Here is a 16,553-nt window from a genome sequence, read left to right as displayed (position 1 = left end):
GAAACCAGGCCTCAGATGAAGAAGTAGAGGGATATAGAGGTCCCATGCATTTGAGTTTTCCATCAAGATGAAGGAAAGTTGTAAAGAAAATGTGCCAAGGGGGAGACCATTATCTCCCAGGTGTCAAGAAATTCAGGGTAATATTGTTTCAGTCCTGAAACATTTTATTTCATCTCCCTGGAATTCTCAGGGTGGTCAAACAGAAATCAATTATGGGCCTAAGAAAGGTTTTAAAATCAAATTTTGAAACTATGTGACATATTGGTAATGAATGTTGACTAGAAGGTAGAAATTTAAGCTTAACATACATATCCTTTAAACCTAAAAGGTTCTATTACTGACTTTTAATTTAGAGATACATATAAACACATTTTAGTATCTACAATTGAATTTTGAAAGCTGATGTTATAAACCACAAAATTTCACACACATTTTATTATAAAGAGCTTTATTAGGAGGAAGATCACACTTTCTACTCCTTACTTTTAGTTTGTGCTCCCAAGGGTTTCCTGGTGGGTAAAGGAATTTTTTTTTCTTCCTCTTCTCAACCCTACTTCTATCATGTTACTCTTGAAGGTAAGGAGAAAGCTAAATTTTTTGCTACTTATAAAAATGATGACCAGAAGAAAAATAATAGCTCGAGATAAAAGAGGGTGTAAGAGTTGCAAAGTAATAGGTAACAGAAGGTTCCCAGAGGAATGTTTCACAGAGGCGAGGCCCCCAAATGTTAATTTTATTATTTCTCATCCTGTCTTCCACGTCTTTCTTATTCTGGACTGGTGCTCTGAACTGCAGGGAGGACACAGAGCTGGGGGAAAGATGGACAGAGCAGCTGGCAATCACCAAGTCTTGGAAGGGAGCGTGGAATGACACAATGTTTTCTGTCTTCCTTGAGGCCAGAAACACGTGGAAATTATGAACTTCCTGGATCCTTTCCCGGGTCCTGGGCTCTTAAGTGTGTGGCTGCTCACTCCTGAGAAGGTAAACATAGCCCACTCGTACTTGGACTTCTCATTGGAAGATGGGTTGGGGGCATCTTGAGGGCGGGGGTCTGCTGCTACAGCGCCCTAATGTGCCCAGCTGTCCCAACCATCAAAATAAATGAAGTCGCAAGTTTGTAGGCTGGGGGAAGCAAAAGGCCAAAACATCACTAGTGATATGCATGCCCACTTGCTAACCTCAGAAATGGGGAAGCAGATTTCAGGTCTTCCTCGGACTTCCAAGAGCACTCCTGGGATTCCAGTTGTAAAAACAGAGTAATCCTATGAGGGGCAACTAACAACCCCAGGTGTTTTCCCTCCAGCCTGATCATGATAACTGTTTCCTGACTGACCCTTGGCATCACCCCTGTGATCTTCGTGAGTCCCCAAGGCAATCCCAGCCTTCGAACACACTCCTGAGGGGTCGGTGTGACAGCACGGCTCTGGCTGGGCCGGGAGCGGACCCCGGGAGCCGCTCTCACAGCGCGTCCGCTAACGCCTCGGGTCCTTCGGAGAGCGACTCGCACTCCAGCGCGCAGCGGGTTGCGCCGCGCAGAAAAGTCACCTCCACCACCCTCGGGGCGTGGAGGGCGTGGGCTCGGGACCCGCGGGGACAGCTGCGTGACGGCGGGGGCACCGTGGCGGAGGGGGCGGGGTCGGAGGCCGGAGCGGCCGGGGGCGGGGCTCGGGGCAGGGTGCTCCACAGCGCCCCCTCGCCGCGCGCTCCCCGCGGTGCCCGGAGGCGGCTGGGGCTCGGGCTCGCCGGCCCCTTTGTGTGAGTCTCCTGGCCCCGGAGGAGCGCGGCTTGGGCGCAGCGGAGTCTTCCCGGGGTCCCAGCTCTTGGGCCCCGGCCCGGCCGCACTTTCTTCCTCTCCCTCTGCTCCGCCCTCCTCCAGGGTCCGGGCCCCAGCGGCAGCCACGGAGCCCCGAGCTGGGGTCCCGGGTGCTCCCCACCCTGCCCGGCCTGGGCGCTCTCCCCCTCCCATCCTGTTCCCTCTTGATCCCCCTCCGCGGTCCCGGGCTTCCAAGCTGGAGGAAATAAACTAAAACCAGAGCGACTCAGAGTCTCCCATAAGCGCCCAGTACCTCGAGCCCGAGCGCGTGGCGGCCGGCGAGGGGCGCGGGGGGCGGGGTGGGGGTGCAGGCGGGGGGGACAATGAGCGCCTGAAGTTACCTGCCCGGCGGCGGCGGCGGCCGAGAGGCGGCGGCGGGGCGGAGAGGCGGCGGCGGAGCAGGCTGCGCGCTCGGCGGCGACGGGTGCGCGCCGCGGCTCCGGGAGAGTTGAGCGCTTTCCTCCGCTCTTTTTTTTCTTTTCTCTCTCTCTCTCTCTCGCTCTCTCTCTCTCTCTCTTTCTCTCTCTCTCTCTCTCTCTCTCTCTCTCTCTCTCTCTCTCTCTCTCTCTCTCTCTCTCTCTCTCTCTGTCTCTCTCTCTCTCTCTGTCTCTCTCTCTCTCTCTCTTTTCTGCTCTTCTTCTTAAACAAACCACAAGCGGATGTGAGAGAGAGAAGGTGTTTCTTTTACTCCTGAGCCCAGACCCCTCTCTCTGTTCCGTCTAAGCTTGTTTTGCTGCATACTTTTTTTTAAAAGAAAAAAAATAAGGGACTAGAAAAGGACTTGCTTGATGTGAGAGTGAAATGGACGTAAGATTTTATCCACCTCCAGCCCAGCCCGCCGCTGCGCCCGACGCTCCCTGTCTGGGACCTTCTCCCTGCCTGGACCCGTACTATTGCAACAAGGTGAACGCTCTGCTTTTGTTTCCACCGTGTTCTCGCTGCGTGGTCCCGGGAGGGGGGCGGCGGCGCGGGGTGGCTTGGCAGACCCGGCCGGCTCGGTGGAGGCCGGTCCCGGGCGCTGGGCTCGCAGCCCGCTGTACCCCGGCGTGCGCTAGGGTGGTAGGTATTGTGGAGCAGCTCCGGGGGCTTGCCATGTACCGCGATTGTGCGGAAAGTGACACGATTTGCTCGGATTCTTTCCTTCCTGCTGCTCGAGACTAAGGATCTCTGCCTAGGTTTGTCGGGGGACGTTAAAAAAAAATAAGAGGAAACCCCAAGAAATACTTTGGGGGTGTGTCTGGGGTTCGGGACGGAAGCAAAGAGAATTGAGCTTATTTCCCAGTTCCTTCTTCTCCGTCCCTCCCTTTCTTGGGCAGCTGGGGCTCGTGGCACCCTTTCCCTGCCCGGGAGTTGGGGTACAGGGACCCCGGAATGCGCCCCCCCCCCACCCCTTGAAAATTGTTCCACAACTCTTGGTTTCCCAAGCCGCTTCGGGCAGTCGAGTCCCAACTGCAGGCCAGGGCGCAGAGAGGTAGCTGGAATCATGATTTGGGGGACAGCTCCCGGGGGGGGGGGTACGCGTGGAAATTGCAAGTTTGTTGGAAGCCCGATGAGTGCGTTGTGTTCAAGTCCAAAGCTCCTGCACTCAAGCCCCGGTTCAAGTTGGGTCCCTGGGTGGGCTCTACTCCCGGCCCGGCGACCCCTGTGACAAGGCGTTGGCGACCAGGGCAAGGCTGGTAACTCGGAGAAGGGGCACCGGACTGGGGGGTGCTTCGGAGATTGATAGGTCAGGAGAACTTAGGAAAGGGTTGCTCTCCCGGCTTCTGGAACGCCCAGAAGTAGAACTAGCAGGGATCTGGTCCCCGAGAACAGAACAGGGCACCGCTGTCCTGCTCCGGGCTTGTTGGACGCGTCTAGCAATCCCGCCCGAAGAAGGTTGGCTGGGAGAATTCAGTTCTCCGAAATGCGGGGGGGCTTTTTAGACGCCCAGCCTTAGGTTGGTGATAAACCTGCCCGATTCTCACAACCCCCGCTGGCACTAGCACGTCGACCCCTTGGTGAATTCCACGGGAAACATCCTTGGGACTCCCATTTGCTTGGTGAGGAGTCATCACCAAACAGCTTTTTAATGTGTTACAGAGCTGTTTAGCGGGCTGCCTTCTCAGCTCCAAGTCTCTCCACCACGCAAATGACTTGCAGTTCCGAGTCTTGGTCAATTGGGACACACACACACACACACACACACACACGCAGTTGTGAGTTGAAGTGACCTGCAGACATCATTTCGTGGAGAAGCTCCTTGGTGCCGTGCACAGTGTAAACCTCACTCCAAGGGCTGTGCTGTGCCCCCTTGATGTTCAGGCAAGTTGGAAAAGAGGGAAGTCTGTCTTGGGCAAAGCAGAGAGGCTCTTACACTGGGAACCCTTAGCTAGGGGCAAGTTGAAAGGTATTGGGAACTTTGGCAAAAGTAGAGAAGTTTGTGTGATGAACTTTCATTGCTCGGTATTAGCAGTTCTTTTAGTCTAAAATCCGTTTTGCCTTTAAATACAAGTATTGTGTTTGTTGCCTTTTTATTTTGCTTATAAGAAGAACTCTACTAATAAAAAATAATAAAGTGGCAGCTCGCTCTTGGTGATAAAGACCTAGTCCACAATAGTTACTTCAACCAAAAGGTCAGAACTATTTTGGCAATGAAACTGGACAAATATTACATTTATCAGTGATTTTAGGCTTCAAAAAGAAGGTAATGACTTGGATACACATTTCACTCACCATTCTTGCCATAGAAGGGTCAGATTTAATTTATAAGTTAAATGCTTTAGAAAAATCAGGAATTACTTCAGTATATTAAATCATTTTCCAATTAAGTGCTTTAAATAATTTTAGTGGGTTATGCTGTGAATTGAATAAATTAATTTTGAAAGTCTTCAGTATTTCTTTACCAGCTCATTGAAGTTCCTTTTAAGTCACCCTGTGTATAAGAAGCAAACTGTTCTTTTTAAATGCAAATTAACCACCCTTTCTATAGACTAGTTGCAAGTCTTCTATGTAACTTACCCAGGAAATAATGGATTTTTTAAAAAGCAAAGTCATAGGACATGTTTCTAATAGCAGGAAAAGACTTCATGGAAATTTTTCTCCAGGGACGCCTGCTCCTGCCCATCCTGTGTAGCAGTCCCTCAAATATATTTGTCACTGATCCCTGATTATATTAAATGTACTGAGTAGGTTTCAAGGCCCCACAAAGCTCAGGCACTTGAGCTTTCTACTCTGTCGTGATTAGCATCGGTTTATAATTTCTGTCCAGCTCCACTATTTGAGTTGTTTAGAATTTATTAAAGTAGCATTCATTTTTGTGATTACTGAAGTGGATTTGCAGAAATATGGAAAAAAGTTTGGAAGAGGTAAAGAAAGAAATCTGTATCTACATTTATTAAAGAGCAAGTTGGATCAGACTTCCCACTAGAGACAGGACTCCAAAGTAAACATTGTCTTCTTCCAAGGTGTAAGGAATATGTAGTTTATTACAAATAACAGTCACTTTATCAGGTTATTTGTTTTAATAGGGTCATACAATCATAAATTACTAATTATCCTTATTTTAAACCTGTCAACAGTTCACTATTTAAAGTTGCTGTCCTAAATCCCAGAGGAACCAGTGTCTTTCTGAGCTTTAGTGTCATGCAACTGTAACTGCAGCTTCCTCAGTGACGTTTTTTCAATGTCAGTAGGAACCCTAATGGAGAAAATGAATATCCTCTTCCTGAAGCTTTCCTAAACTAAAATGTGATTGTTTTACTACTCTGACACTTTCCAGTGCTGCTGCTCTATAGGTTGCCAAATCACCACTTACATTTTGCAGTTAATAAACTCTCTAGCAGGCAGTTTTGGGAACAGTTTAATTCAGTGCTGTATTGTAAAGCCACATTACGTTGTGAACACACCACTATGCAAACTGGCTTTCATTTTCATGTAGCCCGTTATGATAACACTGCAAGTGATGGTGGCTATGGCAAGTGTGTTAGTTACGCAAATAGCTGGAACCGTTGGCATGATGCTGTATATAGGTCAGTCTTTGAACAGCAGTGTGGCTCAAAGACTGGCCAGACACGTAGGCTGGAGGGAACACTATTCACTTCTTGCAACTTGAAAGCATAGTTATATCACAGACATTGAAAGATGGGTAGCAAAGCAGAGTTACATCTAATTAGGCTATTTTAAGTAACATTGTATCCCTTAATTGAACTGAAAGCTACCAAAAGAAATTGGATTAAATGAGCTCACAATTGGAGTTCGGTAATAAAATATAGTCCTATTTTTTTTTCCAGTTGAAGATGTCAAATCCCCAGTTTAATATATACCTACAGAGTAATAGCAGCTGCTTTCAGTTTCTTAGTGCAGTGTCAATTCTAAAGATTGTTTTCACTGATTTTATGCTAAAATAGGATAAAATGTGGCACTTTTTCATTTTTACAATGATGTGATGTGTGCAGTTATTGCTTAATAGCTGCCCACATAAGGAGTAGTAATACAATTATGTTATGCCATGGCTAATGACAGGGAGCTGACCTTGGCCAGCAGTGGGAGGGGAAATAATGGGCTTTACTGTTCTCAGTGGTTGCTTTTGTGGAATTATGTTTGAATCTTTCTTTGGGGGATTTAGAAACAAGGAAGTCCAAAACACAAGCCCATGCTTAATACCAGTTCTATATAAAGTCAAGAATATTGGGCATTTGGAATACTGGGCTTTTCTGTTGTGGTGAGAATGGACAGTGTATATTCTTTGCTTGTAAATGCAGGAGGAAGGACCCATCTGTGATGAACTGAGCTTGAAAATATCAGGGCAAACATTAGACATGTGATAACTTTTGAGAAAAATAAGATTGATTGTAGCCTGCAAAATTTTTGATCTTATTTTCCTATTTATAGTGTATTATGTATTGTACTTCAAAATGGCAAAACTTATGTATAAAATATAGGATTTGCAAGCATATTAAGAAGGATTCATTATTCCTATTTTGGTTAATAAATGTAAGAAAAAGGAGGAGGATAAGAGGGGGAAGAGGGCAGGAGGAAGGGGAAGGTTATAATAAATTTAGAGCATTATGCTTGGTTAGTTCTCTGTCCAACTCCATAACTTCTAGGACTTTGGGAAACTCATAGTTGATACTTCATACTTCATTTGTACAATTACAGTTCCCTTAGGAATTGTATTAGCTGGCATCTGGCACAAGTTTTGAGGTATTTAAATGTTTTAAATGAAATAATAGGCAAGAAAGAACATAAACCAAGAAATCATATGGTTTGGCCCTAAGTCAAATATTATACAAAAACCTCAAATGTATCTATGTTAATTCAAAAACCTCAAATATGGATAATTCAGTATCACAAATTTTAGTTATAAATGTCTATGCAAAAATGTATAGTTATGAGCTTTGAAGAGATCTGATGTTATTTTTAATTTAGCATATGTGATTTAGTGTTCTCATATATTTTTACCATATATTCTTTTACCATATATTCTAAATGATATTAAGTAATAATATTAAGGGAAATTTTGATATTTTACACAGAAAAACTAAGATAATATTTACATGCCTAATTGAAGGCATAGTGTAGTTTTTCTTTTAATGATGTGATTGCACAGGGATTAAGAACAGAGAAATATGGAAATTCCCAAGTGTAACAGGGACTTCACGGGTACCAAACAGGTTTGTAGTGCTGGTTTTGATGTATAGGCTATGACTAGTGGTAATGCTGTGTGTGTGTGTGTGTGTGTGTGTGTGCACGTCTGCATATCTGTGCATATGTGTATATATGTGGTGGGCTCACTTCAAGGAGCGAGAGCCTGGAAAGCTAGGGTGGTGAGATCTTTAGCTGTGAAGAATGATTTACTCTGACCCTCCAAACCCTTTGCTAGGACACTGGAAAGTTGAAAAGATCTTGAGTACATTTTCACATCGTGGTGACCGGTGTTTCCCTGAGCGAAGCCAGCCTTCTGCAGCAGGTCTGCCTGCGTTGCTCACTCTCACCTCCTGCCTCCACAGCCCCTCCCCAATCTTTTCTACTCCCTAACCCTTCACCTTGCTGTTCTCTTCAGTCTTCATTTGAAACTAGGAGGTCTGCAGTTTCTAACCCGAACTCTCCTTCCCCTGCTCGCGCCTGTAGTTCACCACTGCGGTCGTCTTGGCTGCCTTGCTCCTTTTCCTTTTTGCTGTCGTCACCATCATCACAGTCCTATCAGCATATCCATATCCTGGCTCTGTTTTCTGATTAATTGAAATATATTGGCCCAGAGACCTATATCTACTTTTTAAAATCCTGGATTTTACTGCTCTTCTTTTCCCATCTGCCATCTGAATGAGTGACAAGTCATCCAGTAGTAGGCTAAGAAGACTTAGATATGGTGCTGAGAAGAAAAATAGCCATGGCTGATATTTCTCAGCTATCATAGTCCCCCTTCCACTGCATTGCCCCCAATGTAATTAGAGTTTAGAGATAAATACATGAAGTAAGCCTCAGTAGAAAAACTTTGGAGCCCAAAACAATGCCACTCTGATCTTAAATGACATACAGTAAATTAGGTGGATTACACTTAACAGAGAACTATCGGACTAGTATGCTTATATGCCCTCATCAGAACATACGTAGGTAATTAAAATAGGAAGAGTTGGCCATGCAGAATTTATTGAACTTGTTAAATTTATATCACTTATCACTCTAGCTATCTGAATTTTAGCTCTCTGAATGTGAATTTTTAAACTTCCCAGAAATTATAAGGTACAATGTTTATTTCATGCCTTAATAAAAATGAAATGTAATTATCATTAATTGATCAAATGCTATTAATAATCACATTTTTAAAATATCAGTTTTGTTTGGAATAAAATTCATACTGCATTTGTCCAAATGCACAAATCTAAAATTTATACCTTTAGGGAAAAAGAAGACTGTAGCACACCATAGTTATTAAATACCATGGTTCTAACAATCCTAGTCATAGTTCTTACCTGCAAGAAGCTTCCATCTGAAGCATCAAAATGCACGAATGCTCCTTTATTTAAACTGAATGTTTACATGAGGTATTAATTTTATCAACTTTAAGGATACCATTTTTTTCCATTTATTTCCACTTTGTAGCTATTAATATATTTTCAATTGGTCTTCTATAAATGTATACTTTTTATAATCAGTCCCCATGGTCCCTTTATTGATAGTGATTTGTGTTCAATGGACTGTCCACTAGGAATCCAGAGTGCCAAAATGATAGAGCTTATATCTGCCCTAATGAATTTGAGAATTATTGTTTTATGGCCTCTATGCCAAGTTCTATCCTGAAGAGCAATTTCTCATTAAAAACAGTGGAGTTACAAACTGCTGAGAAATGTGGTTTATAATGGAAGTGCCAGAAGACTGTTAATTATCATGATTCTTCCATACTATTTAGAGACATGGAATTCACATTAACCTGAATGAGCTTTTCTCAGTTTATAGCATGTTTCTCCCTATAGGATTCATTTTGGAAATGAGGACATCATACTGCTTGGTGCCCGGATGTTGGTACAGCAGAAAACACAGGGGAGAGGGTCATGTCAGAAAGAAACCCCTTGCTTCCCATGGTGGGAGGTAGCAATAGTTTCCTAGATCTCTTTAGTTAGATTGATAGCAAACTTGCCTTGCTTGATGAAAAAGTTTGAGGTTAATTTTTAAACTAACTTCAGATTTCCATTCTACTCATGAAAAAAGTCATCACTAATATATATTTACAGTACCAAAGGCCATGAAACCAGCAGTACTGTTCATGCTTTTCTCTTTGTTCATTTTTCACATAGGGATTTTAAATAGTTTGCCTTTGATTGAGTGTTTATTGTTTTTCTTAGTCTTAAGATATGGATTTTGGGGAAACTGTTTTGAAAGGACTCCTAATTAAATAGAGCCCATGGTTAGTTGATAAGAAACTTTGCCAGTGGCTAAGAAAAGATAATGTATTTTGAGTTACCAGGTGTATTTACAAATTATTTGTATCTTATCCGTAGGAGTAATAACATCAACTTCTACATGAAATGCCTTTTTGGTTGAAGACTTGGATGCTACTGTCAGAGTTACATAACCAGAGAAATTGTGCTTGTGTTTGCTTATGCATGTGTGAAAACATATTTATACGTATATATGTGTTTAGGTGTATGTGGGTCTCCCAGTTAACAATCTATATCTGGCCATGACAGTTTATACTCAGTGACAGACTCCATCACTGTATACAACAACTGCAAAAGAAAATCATCGCAACTGCTAAGAGTACCCAATGACCATTTCTTTTTAAGAAACTTAGCCATATTTCATAGGAATTGGTGCCTTTTGCATGTCAAGGCTGTAATTGAACTTATCATAACCTAATAAGACTAAAGAATTAGGTCTTTTGGATGAAAACTCAGGCCTTTTTCAAGAAAAGACTTTTTCTGTTGAAGATTTGAGATAAAACCAGAGTGCCCTTAAGCCTGTGTTGATTTACTCCCTGGGCAGAATAAACCAGGAAAGGATGTGATTTCCTGGTGCTCTGTTTCCTGTTCTCTTGAGAAGCCCAACTTTGCTCTGTGGCTGGTAAAAGTTCTGATGCTAAAACTTTTAATCCATCTGTGTCCCAATTCTCCATGTACCCAGTAGAGAAAATAATTTACATTTGTATCAAGGAAGCCTTATGAAAATTAAGGAGTCAACAGAACTAGATTATTTTGCAATCCTGTGGTAAAATATGTTCAAAAATCAAAGAATGATAGGCCTTTGCAGAATACTGCAGCTCAGCTCGGCCTATTTCTTCTATTTCTGCTACCCTAGTGGAATAAAAGTGTTCTCAAAGATTTTAACTAGTGATTCTTATAAGAAGGGAGTGAAAGAGATAACATTTCTTCAGGGTCAAAGGAGAATGTGGGGAAAATGGAGCACATGTAGATACATTCTGTAATCTGCCTCCCTTAGATATTGATAAGCACCCACCCGGCGGCGGGGGGGGGGAGGTCTTTTGCCGTTTCCACATTCAGAATCCATGCGTCTAAGGAGACAGATACTACTGAGAGAGATGCTACTGATGGGGAGGAGGGGGGGGGGGTTGCCTGTTTTCCACTGAAAGAAGATAAAAGTTGAGAATAACTGCTAAATATGGAGGTGTGCTCTTGTGGTCCCTGACTTCAGGAAAGCAAGACTACCTCGCTGTGCCTCTCTGATATATGGATCAGAGATTCACAATATAAAGTGCATGATTAATTAACAGATGGGCCAACTGGGTCTAAAGAAAATACAGTTACCTTGAAAGAGTATCTGTGCATCGCTTGATTTCCTTGTCTTTCATTCAATGAAATGGTTAATTTAAAAATGATGGGTAAGTAACATGTTGTATGCATTGGTGTCTTCCCACGACTGTAAAAGCCATTTCTTGCTTTTGAGGTAAATACCCCTCCGACTAAAATGCCAGTTACAATTGTATAAAGAGAAATGTTAATAAAGAAGCAGGATAACCTTTCAACAAAAAGTATATTTTATCATTTGGCAGATGCAGTCATGGACATTAATCACAGAAACCTGCAGATAGTAGAAGCTTAATATCAAAGCTAATGATTTATTTTATGTTAATGACTTTCTGCTAGGGCATAAAAGATTGTTCATAATGGACTCTCAGAGCTATGTTCAGTTACTAAGGCTAATGGGATAATCTTTCCTCTCCCAAAATTAAGCTTTTTGAAATAAATTATGCTGTTATTTTTCAAGGTAACTCTGAAAAATTTACTGCAAAACTAATCTTTTAAGAACTACTTAAAGAAATAAAAAGGAAGAAAAGAATCCCAAAGTAGATTTTCTAGTTCATGAACAGTTTTACTTAATTAGAGAGAGAAAGTTTGCGTGCATGCTAATATCACTGAACAGGTAGTGCTAAATAATTTGAAAGTCAGACTTCAGTGACACAGTCTGCCTTTTAAGATTCAGCCCCTAGAAGTATGTCCCACAATAGAATATGTTTTCATCTATTATCAGCCAATAATGAGCCAAGTGGTAGTAAAACATTGGAGTTTTTCAAATCATGTTTACAATTAGTTATAACCAACATTATATTTCAATAAGAGATAATTTGCCTACTAAAGTTCACATAATGTGCTAATCATGTCTAGTGGTTAATAAAGGCCTCCTACCTCACTCCCCTGATGGCTATAAAAGGCTATTATATTCATGGCAGCAGTTCAGGTACAGCTGCTGTGTGTTAATAATGCATCATTGTCCCACTGATCAACACAGCAAAGGTCAGCACCCCTAAGCACCTAAACCACCTATTCTCTTTCCAAAATATTTATTAACACCTTAACAGCATATCTATTCATTTTCCTTAGCCTCCAGTCAGTTAATTCCACTCCAAGCTACTTGTGTGATAAAGGTTTTGTAACCTAAGCTAGGTCATAGAAGAGATTAATATATATTCATACTAATCTCTCATAAACATGTTTCCATTTCCACAGTTATTGACTGAATTAGTGTTAGGTTATTATAGTCTGATCCCCTTTATAATTAAGAAGGTGTGTACCAAAGTGAGATTATTTTCAGATTTTACATGTTATTTAAGGAGACATTTAGTAGCAAAACAACTTTGTAGTAACCAGAATCACTTCAAATACACAGAGGGAATTCAGATAAGGGAAGGGATATTGAAAATGTAAAGAGAAATTAATCAGCCTTACTTTATAGACCTGATGCAATAGTGAAATATTATTTTCTTAATTGTTCTTTTGGCATAAGAAAGCAATAATAATAAAAGCTTCTTAAGCCATATTTTCTGCATACAAAGAATATATTCACGTGGGATTTCCATTTTGCTGGAAAGTCATGCAAATCAATAAGCCAGTACTTATCTGCATTAAAACTAGGTAGACAACAATTTATAGGCATAGTGAAAGTGTAGTTGTCTTCAAACCCTCAGTTAGTGTTTATCTAAGATAATCCTTGCCTTTGTGTCCTTAGTGAGAAGCCAAAATGTTATGTGAACAAGATCTCATTTTCTCATCTTGTATTATTGTCTTCTGTTTGCTATCACTCATTTTGATAACCTTGTGTGTGTGTGTGTGTGTGTGTGTGTGTGTGTGGTTTCCTTTATGATTTGAGAACCTTGAATGTTATAAGAGGAGCAAAAAATAAAACTCAGCTATGTTCCCATCAAGAGAAATGCAAAAGGCGAACTAGTAGGAGGAGCTTCTATGTGTGCAGCACATAAAGTACAATGGTACATTTGTCATGCTTTAAATATATAATGCCTACAATAAAATCTGTACAGGCCCAGTTGTGATCTATGAAGTCCCTGGCTCCAGTGCCATTGTTTGTAGTCTCTACGGTTGTCATGCGTTGTTCTTTGCACATCATACCCTTCCAGCAGAACCTGACACAGTTTCTAGCTTTCAACCCTGCACTATTTTCATTGCCCAATATACATGAGTTTGACAGGGTATGTGGAGGACAACTCTGGCAAGCAATTGATATTTTGAAGTGGCAAGCGTTTCAGCAGCTGCCTGCGTGTGAAAAAGGAATGATAAGATATACTGTATTGTTGGTTTCAGGGAAAGCATTAAGGTTTAAGCTCTGTAAAAATGTACACATTATTCGTCAGTGGTGAAGCAAGTCTTTTATGTTTTTAGAGCTTAGCTCTCTGGCTGATGTGAACTACAATGACATTGGGCAGTAAATGAATAGGAGTACTTTGAATTTGAACTGCTGCCAATTTTGCACCAACAAAGGAACTGACAAAAGAAAGATTTTATGTGAAATGCAAAGCACACGTAATGTTTTGGGGGCGGGGAAAGGGAGGAACGAGAAAGAGAGGAAAAACCCACAACAGAGAATATTTTTAACACATATTTGCAAGGATACAAATAGTTAAGGCACATCTATTTTTTCATGGCTCATCAACTACAACTAAGCTGTTTTATCTGATGTGCTTTAAAAACCTGTTGTATACATAGAGGCTCTCAGAATATGCTCATATGGAATCGAGAGTTTTTCTAAATGTCGCACTGAGCCCCAAAGGCCTGTTGGCAGAATATCAGAGTCACCCACCGCTGGAGTCCCTAGCGTTCTCCCTCTCTGGTAGTGGGAAATTGTAGTTTAATCAGTTATGGCACTTTCAGTGTGCAACGTTCATTAGCAAGGCAATTTGTCATGACTGTTAATGGTCAGGATGCATCTGCTCTCTCAGTTACTGAGCATGATAAGTAAAAAGACAAATATTTCAGTATCTGATAGTATTAACTTGTTTCAATTTTGTAATCCAAGGTTAGTTGCTCAAAACAGACACAGCAGCAGATTAGCGAGCATCCTGTATTCAATTTTACTGGCCCTGTTTTGTGGATTTATGGCTTGAAAGCACACTAATATGCTATTAGGACACAGTCTTTGATTAGATGTTCAACAGAAACTAAGTTATGAAGAGAGTACCTTCTGGGTTCATCTGGAAAGAATTTATATACATAATATTTTCTATAGAGCTCCATAAGTTGAAAGGTTTGATTCATGCAATATTTCTTACATGCTACATATTCTTCTATGGTTAAAGAAGTCACTTTCTTATCTGTTGATGAACTCATAGGAGTTTAAACCCTCAATCTAAATTTTAAAAGTTTTAAAATTGGAGTGAAAAAACCTTCAGAATGAGTTAGAAATGACACATTTCTCACAGCAAACTGCTTTATGAAATTATTGTTCATTATTCTAATGTGGAAAGAAAAGTTTAAAAGATTCCCCTAGTTGAAAAGGTTAGGAAATTTTACAAATCTTGTTTTCTAGGTATGACATCACATAGCTTACCAGACAAAATCTCTTTGACATATTCTCATTTTTAATGAAAGACCCTAAAATTCAGAGTATAGTGATTTCTTAGAAACTGGAGAAAATCTTAGTAAAAAAAAAAATCGTTCTTGCTAGCAAGAAAAGCTGTTACTGTTTAAGTTCCTGCGGAGCGGTTAGTTGGTACGCTTCACTGAATGTTGTCAAAAAGGCTTTCCTCATGATTGACAACCCGGCAGGAATGTGAATGGAGATTTTAATTGCGTATCATGTGTGCATATCAGAGTGAGTGAATTCATGACTCTGCTTAGCTCCATATCTCTGCAGGTCAGCCATGCCAAAAAAATGCTCTTTTATGTGCAGTTTTTCCAAAAAGAGAAAGGTGTGTGTGTCCTGGAGTCATTTGTTACCCATTTCTGAAGTGAAACGCTTGTGTCCCCTTAGCCTCAGAGCTTGAAAGTGGAACAAAAATCTATTTAGGGATTTCTTTCTTTTACTCTCTGCACTTATAACATACTTGGATGATGTAAATTTTTTTTTCAGTTACAAGTTGGGAAAAGTCTGCCTGAACATATTTTTCTTATGGTACTTGTTATCCGAAGTGTGTTTTTCTTTCTCACTCCTCCCCAAAGGGTCTTTTGGAAAGAAAGAATAAATGTAAGCGAGTGGAAAATTTTACTGAGGTCAATTGCTTTCTATAACTTGGAATCTTTATTAAAGACCCAGGGGTGGGGGGAGAAAGGATGTATTTCTGAAAGGTATAAGGTTCATATTGTATCTGAGCTTCTGTAAAAATAGTAACAATACAGTGTTTACTCTCAATGACATTAATAAATGAATGTTAATTTCTTAGAAAAATGACTCCGTGGTTGATAAAAGTTCTAAGTTTATTCCTGCTTATCATATCTCTGCCAGTCTGTGGTGGTGGTAATGTTCCATTTATCCTACTGACATGTCTAAAACTCAATACACATGATCTTTTAAAGTGGAGTAAAACTTTTTTGTAAGGTAACATTGCCTATAATAACATCAGACAGAAGAAGTTATTAATGTAAAGACATACAAAAAATCGTAACACTCTATATATTTTTTCATTTGATGTGATATGAAAGTTTAGTGCTTGGCTTGTAAATTTAGCACGTGACTACTTTTTATACCATTTTGAATGAGTGAAGAAAAGATTAGTGCTAAGATCGCTTTAAATATGACCATTCTAATAAGTAGGATAATGTTGAAAGAATGGTGACTCTGTAGCTTTAGGACATCCTATGGGAATTTAACTTTGTCCTGGGCTCTATATGTTACCTCAACACATTTTAGAGCACACTGATGATTAGCCTTAATACAGTAGGCAGTATAGGGCAATTGCTATCCAATGGTACCACTGTACCTTTAAAATGCTAAAGAAGAGAAATCTGTGATAAAATTCTGCTTTATGTATGGAGTGACATTTTTCTAATGTTATGGAAGACTATTTTATACTTTCTACTGAGAACTCAGGCAAGGAAAAATATCTATTTACAAAATGAAAAAAAGTGTTCATTTGAATGCATTTCACTTTTAAAGATGATATTCTGGTAATGAACTTTATCAAGCAGAGAACATTTTCAGTAAAAGTATTAAAGTAGTTCCTATTTCGGTTGCCTCACTTAAGGCTGTGCCACTGTTTCCATGATAACTTCTTATTTTCAAGTAGCTTCAATGCAGTTCTCATACAAATATTTGTACAGTACAAGGATGAAGTTAATATATTTTAGCCTAAGTAGACTTCTTAAAATTTGGAATGCACTTGTTGAGAAGATTTAGGCTTTGTTAATAAGGTGTACTTAATACATTTTTAGAAATGAAAAGCATTTACTGAACACCAACTGGAGGCAAAGCCTCTCTTCGAGTGTGAAGGAGGCAGGGAGAGGCAAAGAAATGAGTAAGATCTCAGCCCGCTTGTGAGTAATCAAAAGAGTAATATAAATAACCATAGTGCAGCTGCAGC

At 40.7% G+C, this 16,553-nt stretch overlaps 1 protein-coding gene and 2 long non-coding RNA genes across 5 annotated transcripts in view; 1 reads left to right on the top strand and 2 right to left on the bottom strand.

Annotated features, from left to right (window-relative positions):
* The window catches only part of LOC147824120 (uncharacterized), a 49,852-nt gene extending 47,623 nt beyond the window's left edge, over window positions 1-2,229 (bottom strand). For both annotated transcript variants that reach the window (XR_015442693.1, XR_015442694.1), the window contains exon 1: window positions 2,155-2,229. This is a non-coding gene — a long non-coding RNA (uncharacterized LOC147824120). The remainder of the gene's footprint in view (window positions 1-2,154) is intronic.
* On the bottom strand, window positions 432-1,599 carry LOC110348558 (uncharacterized). Its single transcript, XR_002393884.2, has 2 exons — window positions 1,179-1,599; window positions 432-973 (listed from the first exon to the last, which is right to left on the bottom strand). It is a non-coding gene; the product is annotated as an uncharacterized LOC110348558 (long non-coding RNA).
* The window catches only part of Tox (thymocyte selection associated high mobility group box), a 334,717-nt gene continuing 320,345 nt past the window's right edge, over window positions 2,182-16,553 (top strand). The window contains exon 1 of one of the 2 annotated variants that reach the window (XM_004842147.4): window positions 2,182-2,716. In XM_004842147.4, the coding sequence (XP_004842204.1) occupies window positions 2,615-2,716 (102 nt within the window). In that variant the 5' untranslated portion in view covers window positions 2,182-2,614. The remainder of the gene's footprint in view (window positions 2,717-16,553) is intronic. The other variant, XM_087190351.1, reaches the window with a different exon arrangement.

This window comes from Heterocephalus glaber, unplaced genomic scaffold (genome assembly GCF_053883595.1).
Source record: "Heterocephalus glaber isolate CG9 unplaced genomic scaffold, H.glaber_assembly_v1.0 deba00001553, whole genome shotgun sequence".
In the NCBI taxonomy this organism is placed as follows: Eukaryota; Metazoa; Chordata; class Mammalia; order Rodentia; family Bathyergidae; genus Heterocephalus; species Heterocephalus glaber.
This window is presented reverse-complemented; position numbering and strand designations above follow the sequence as displayed.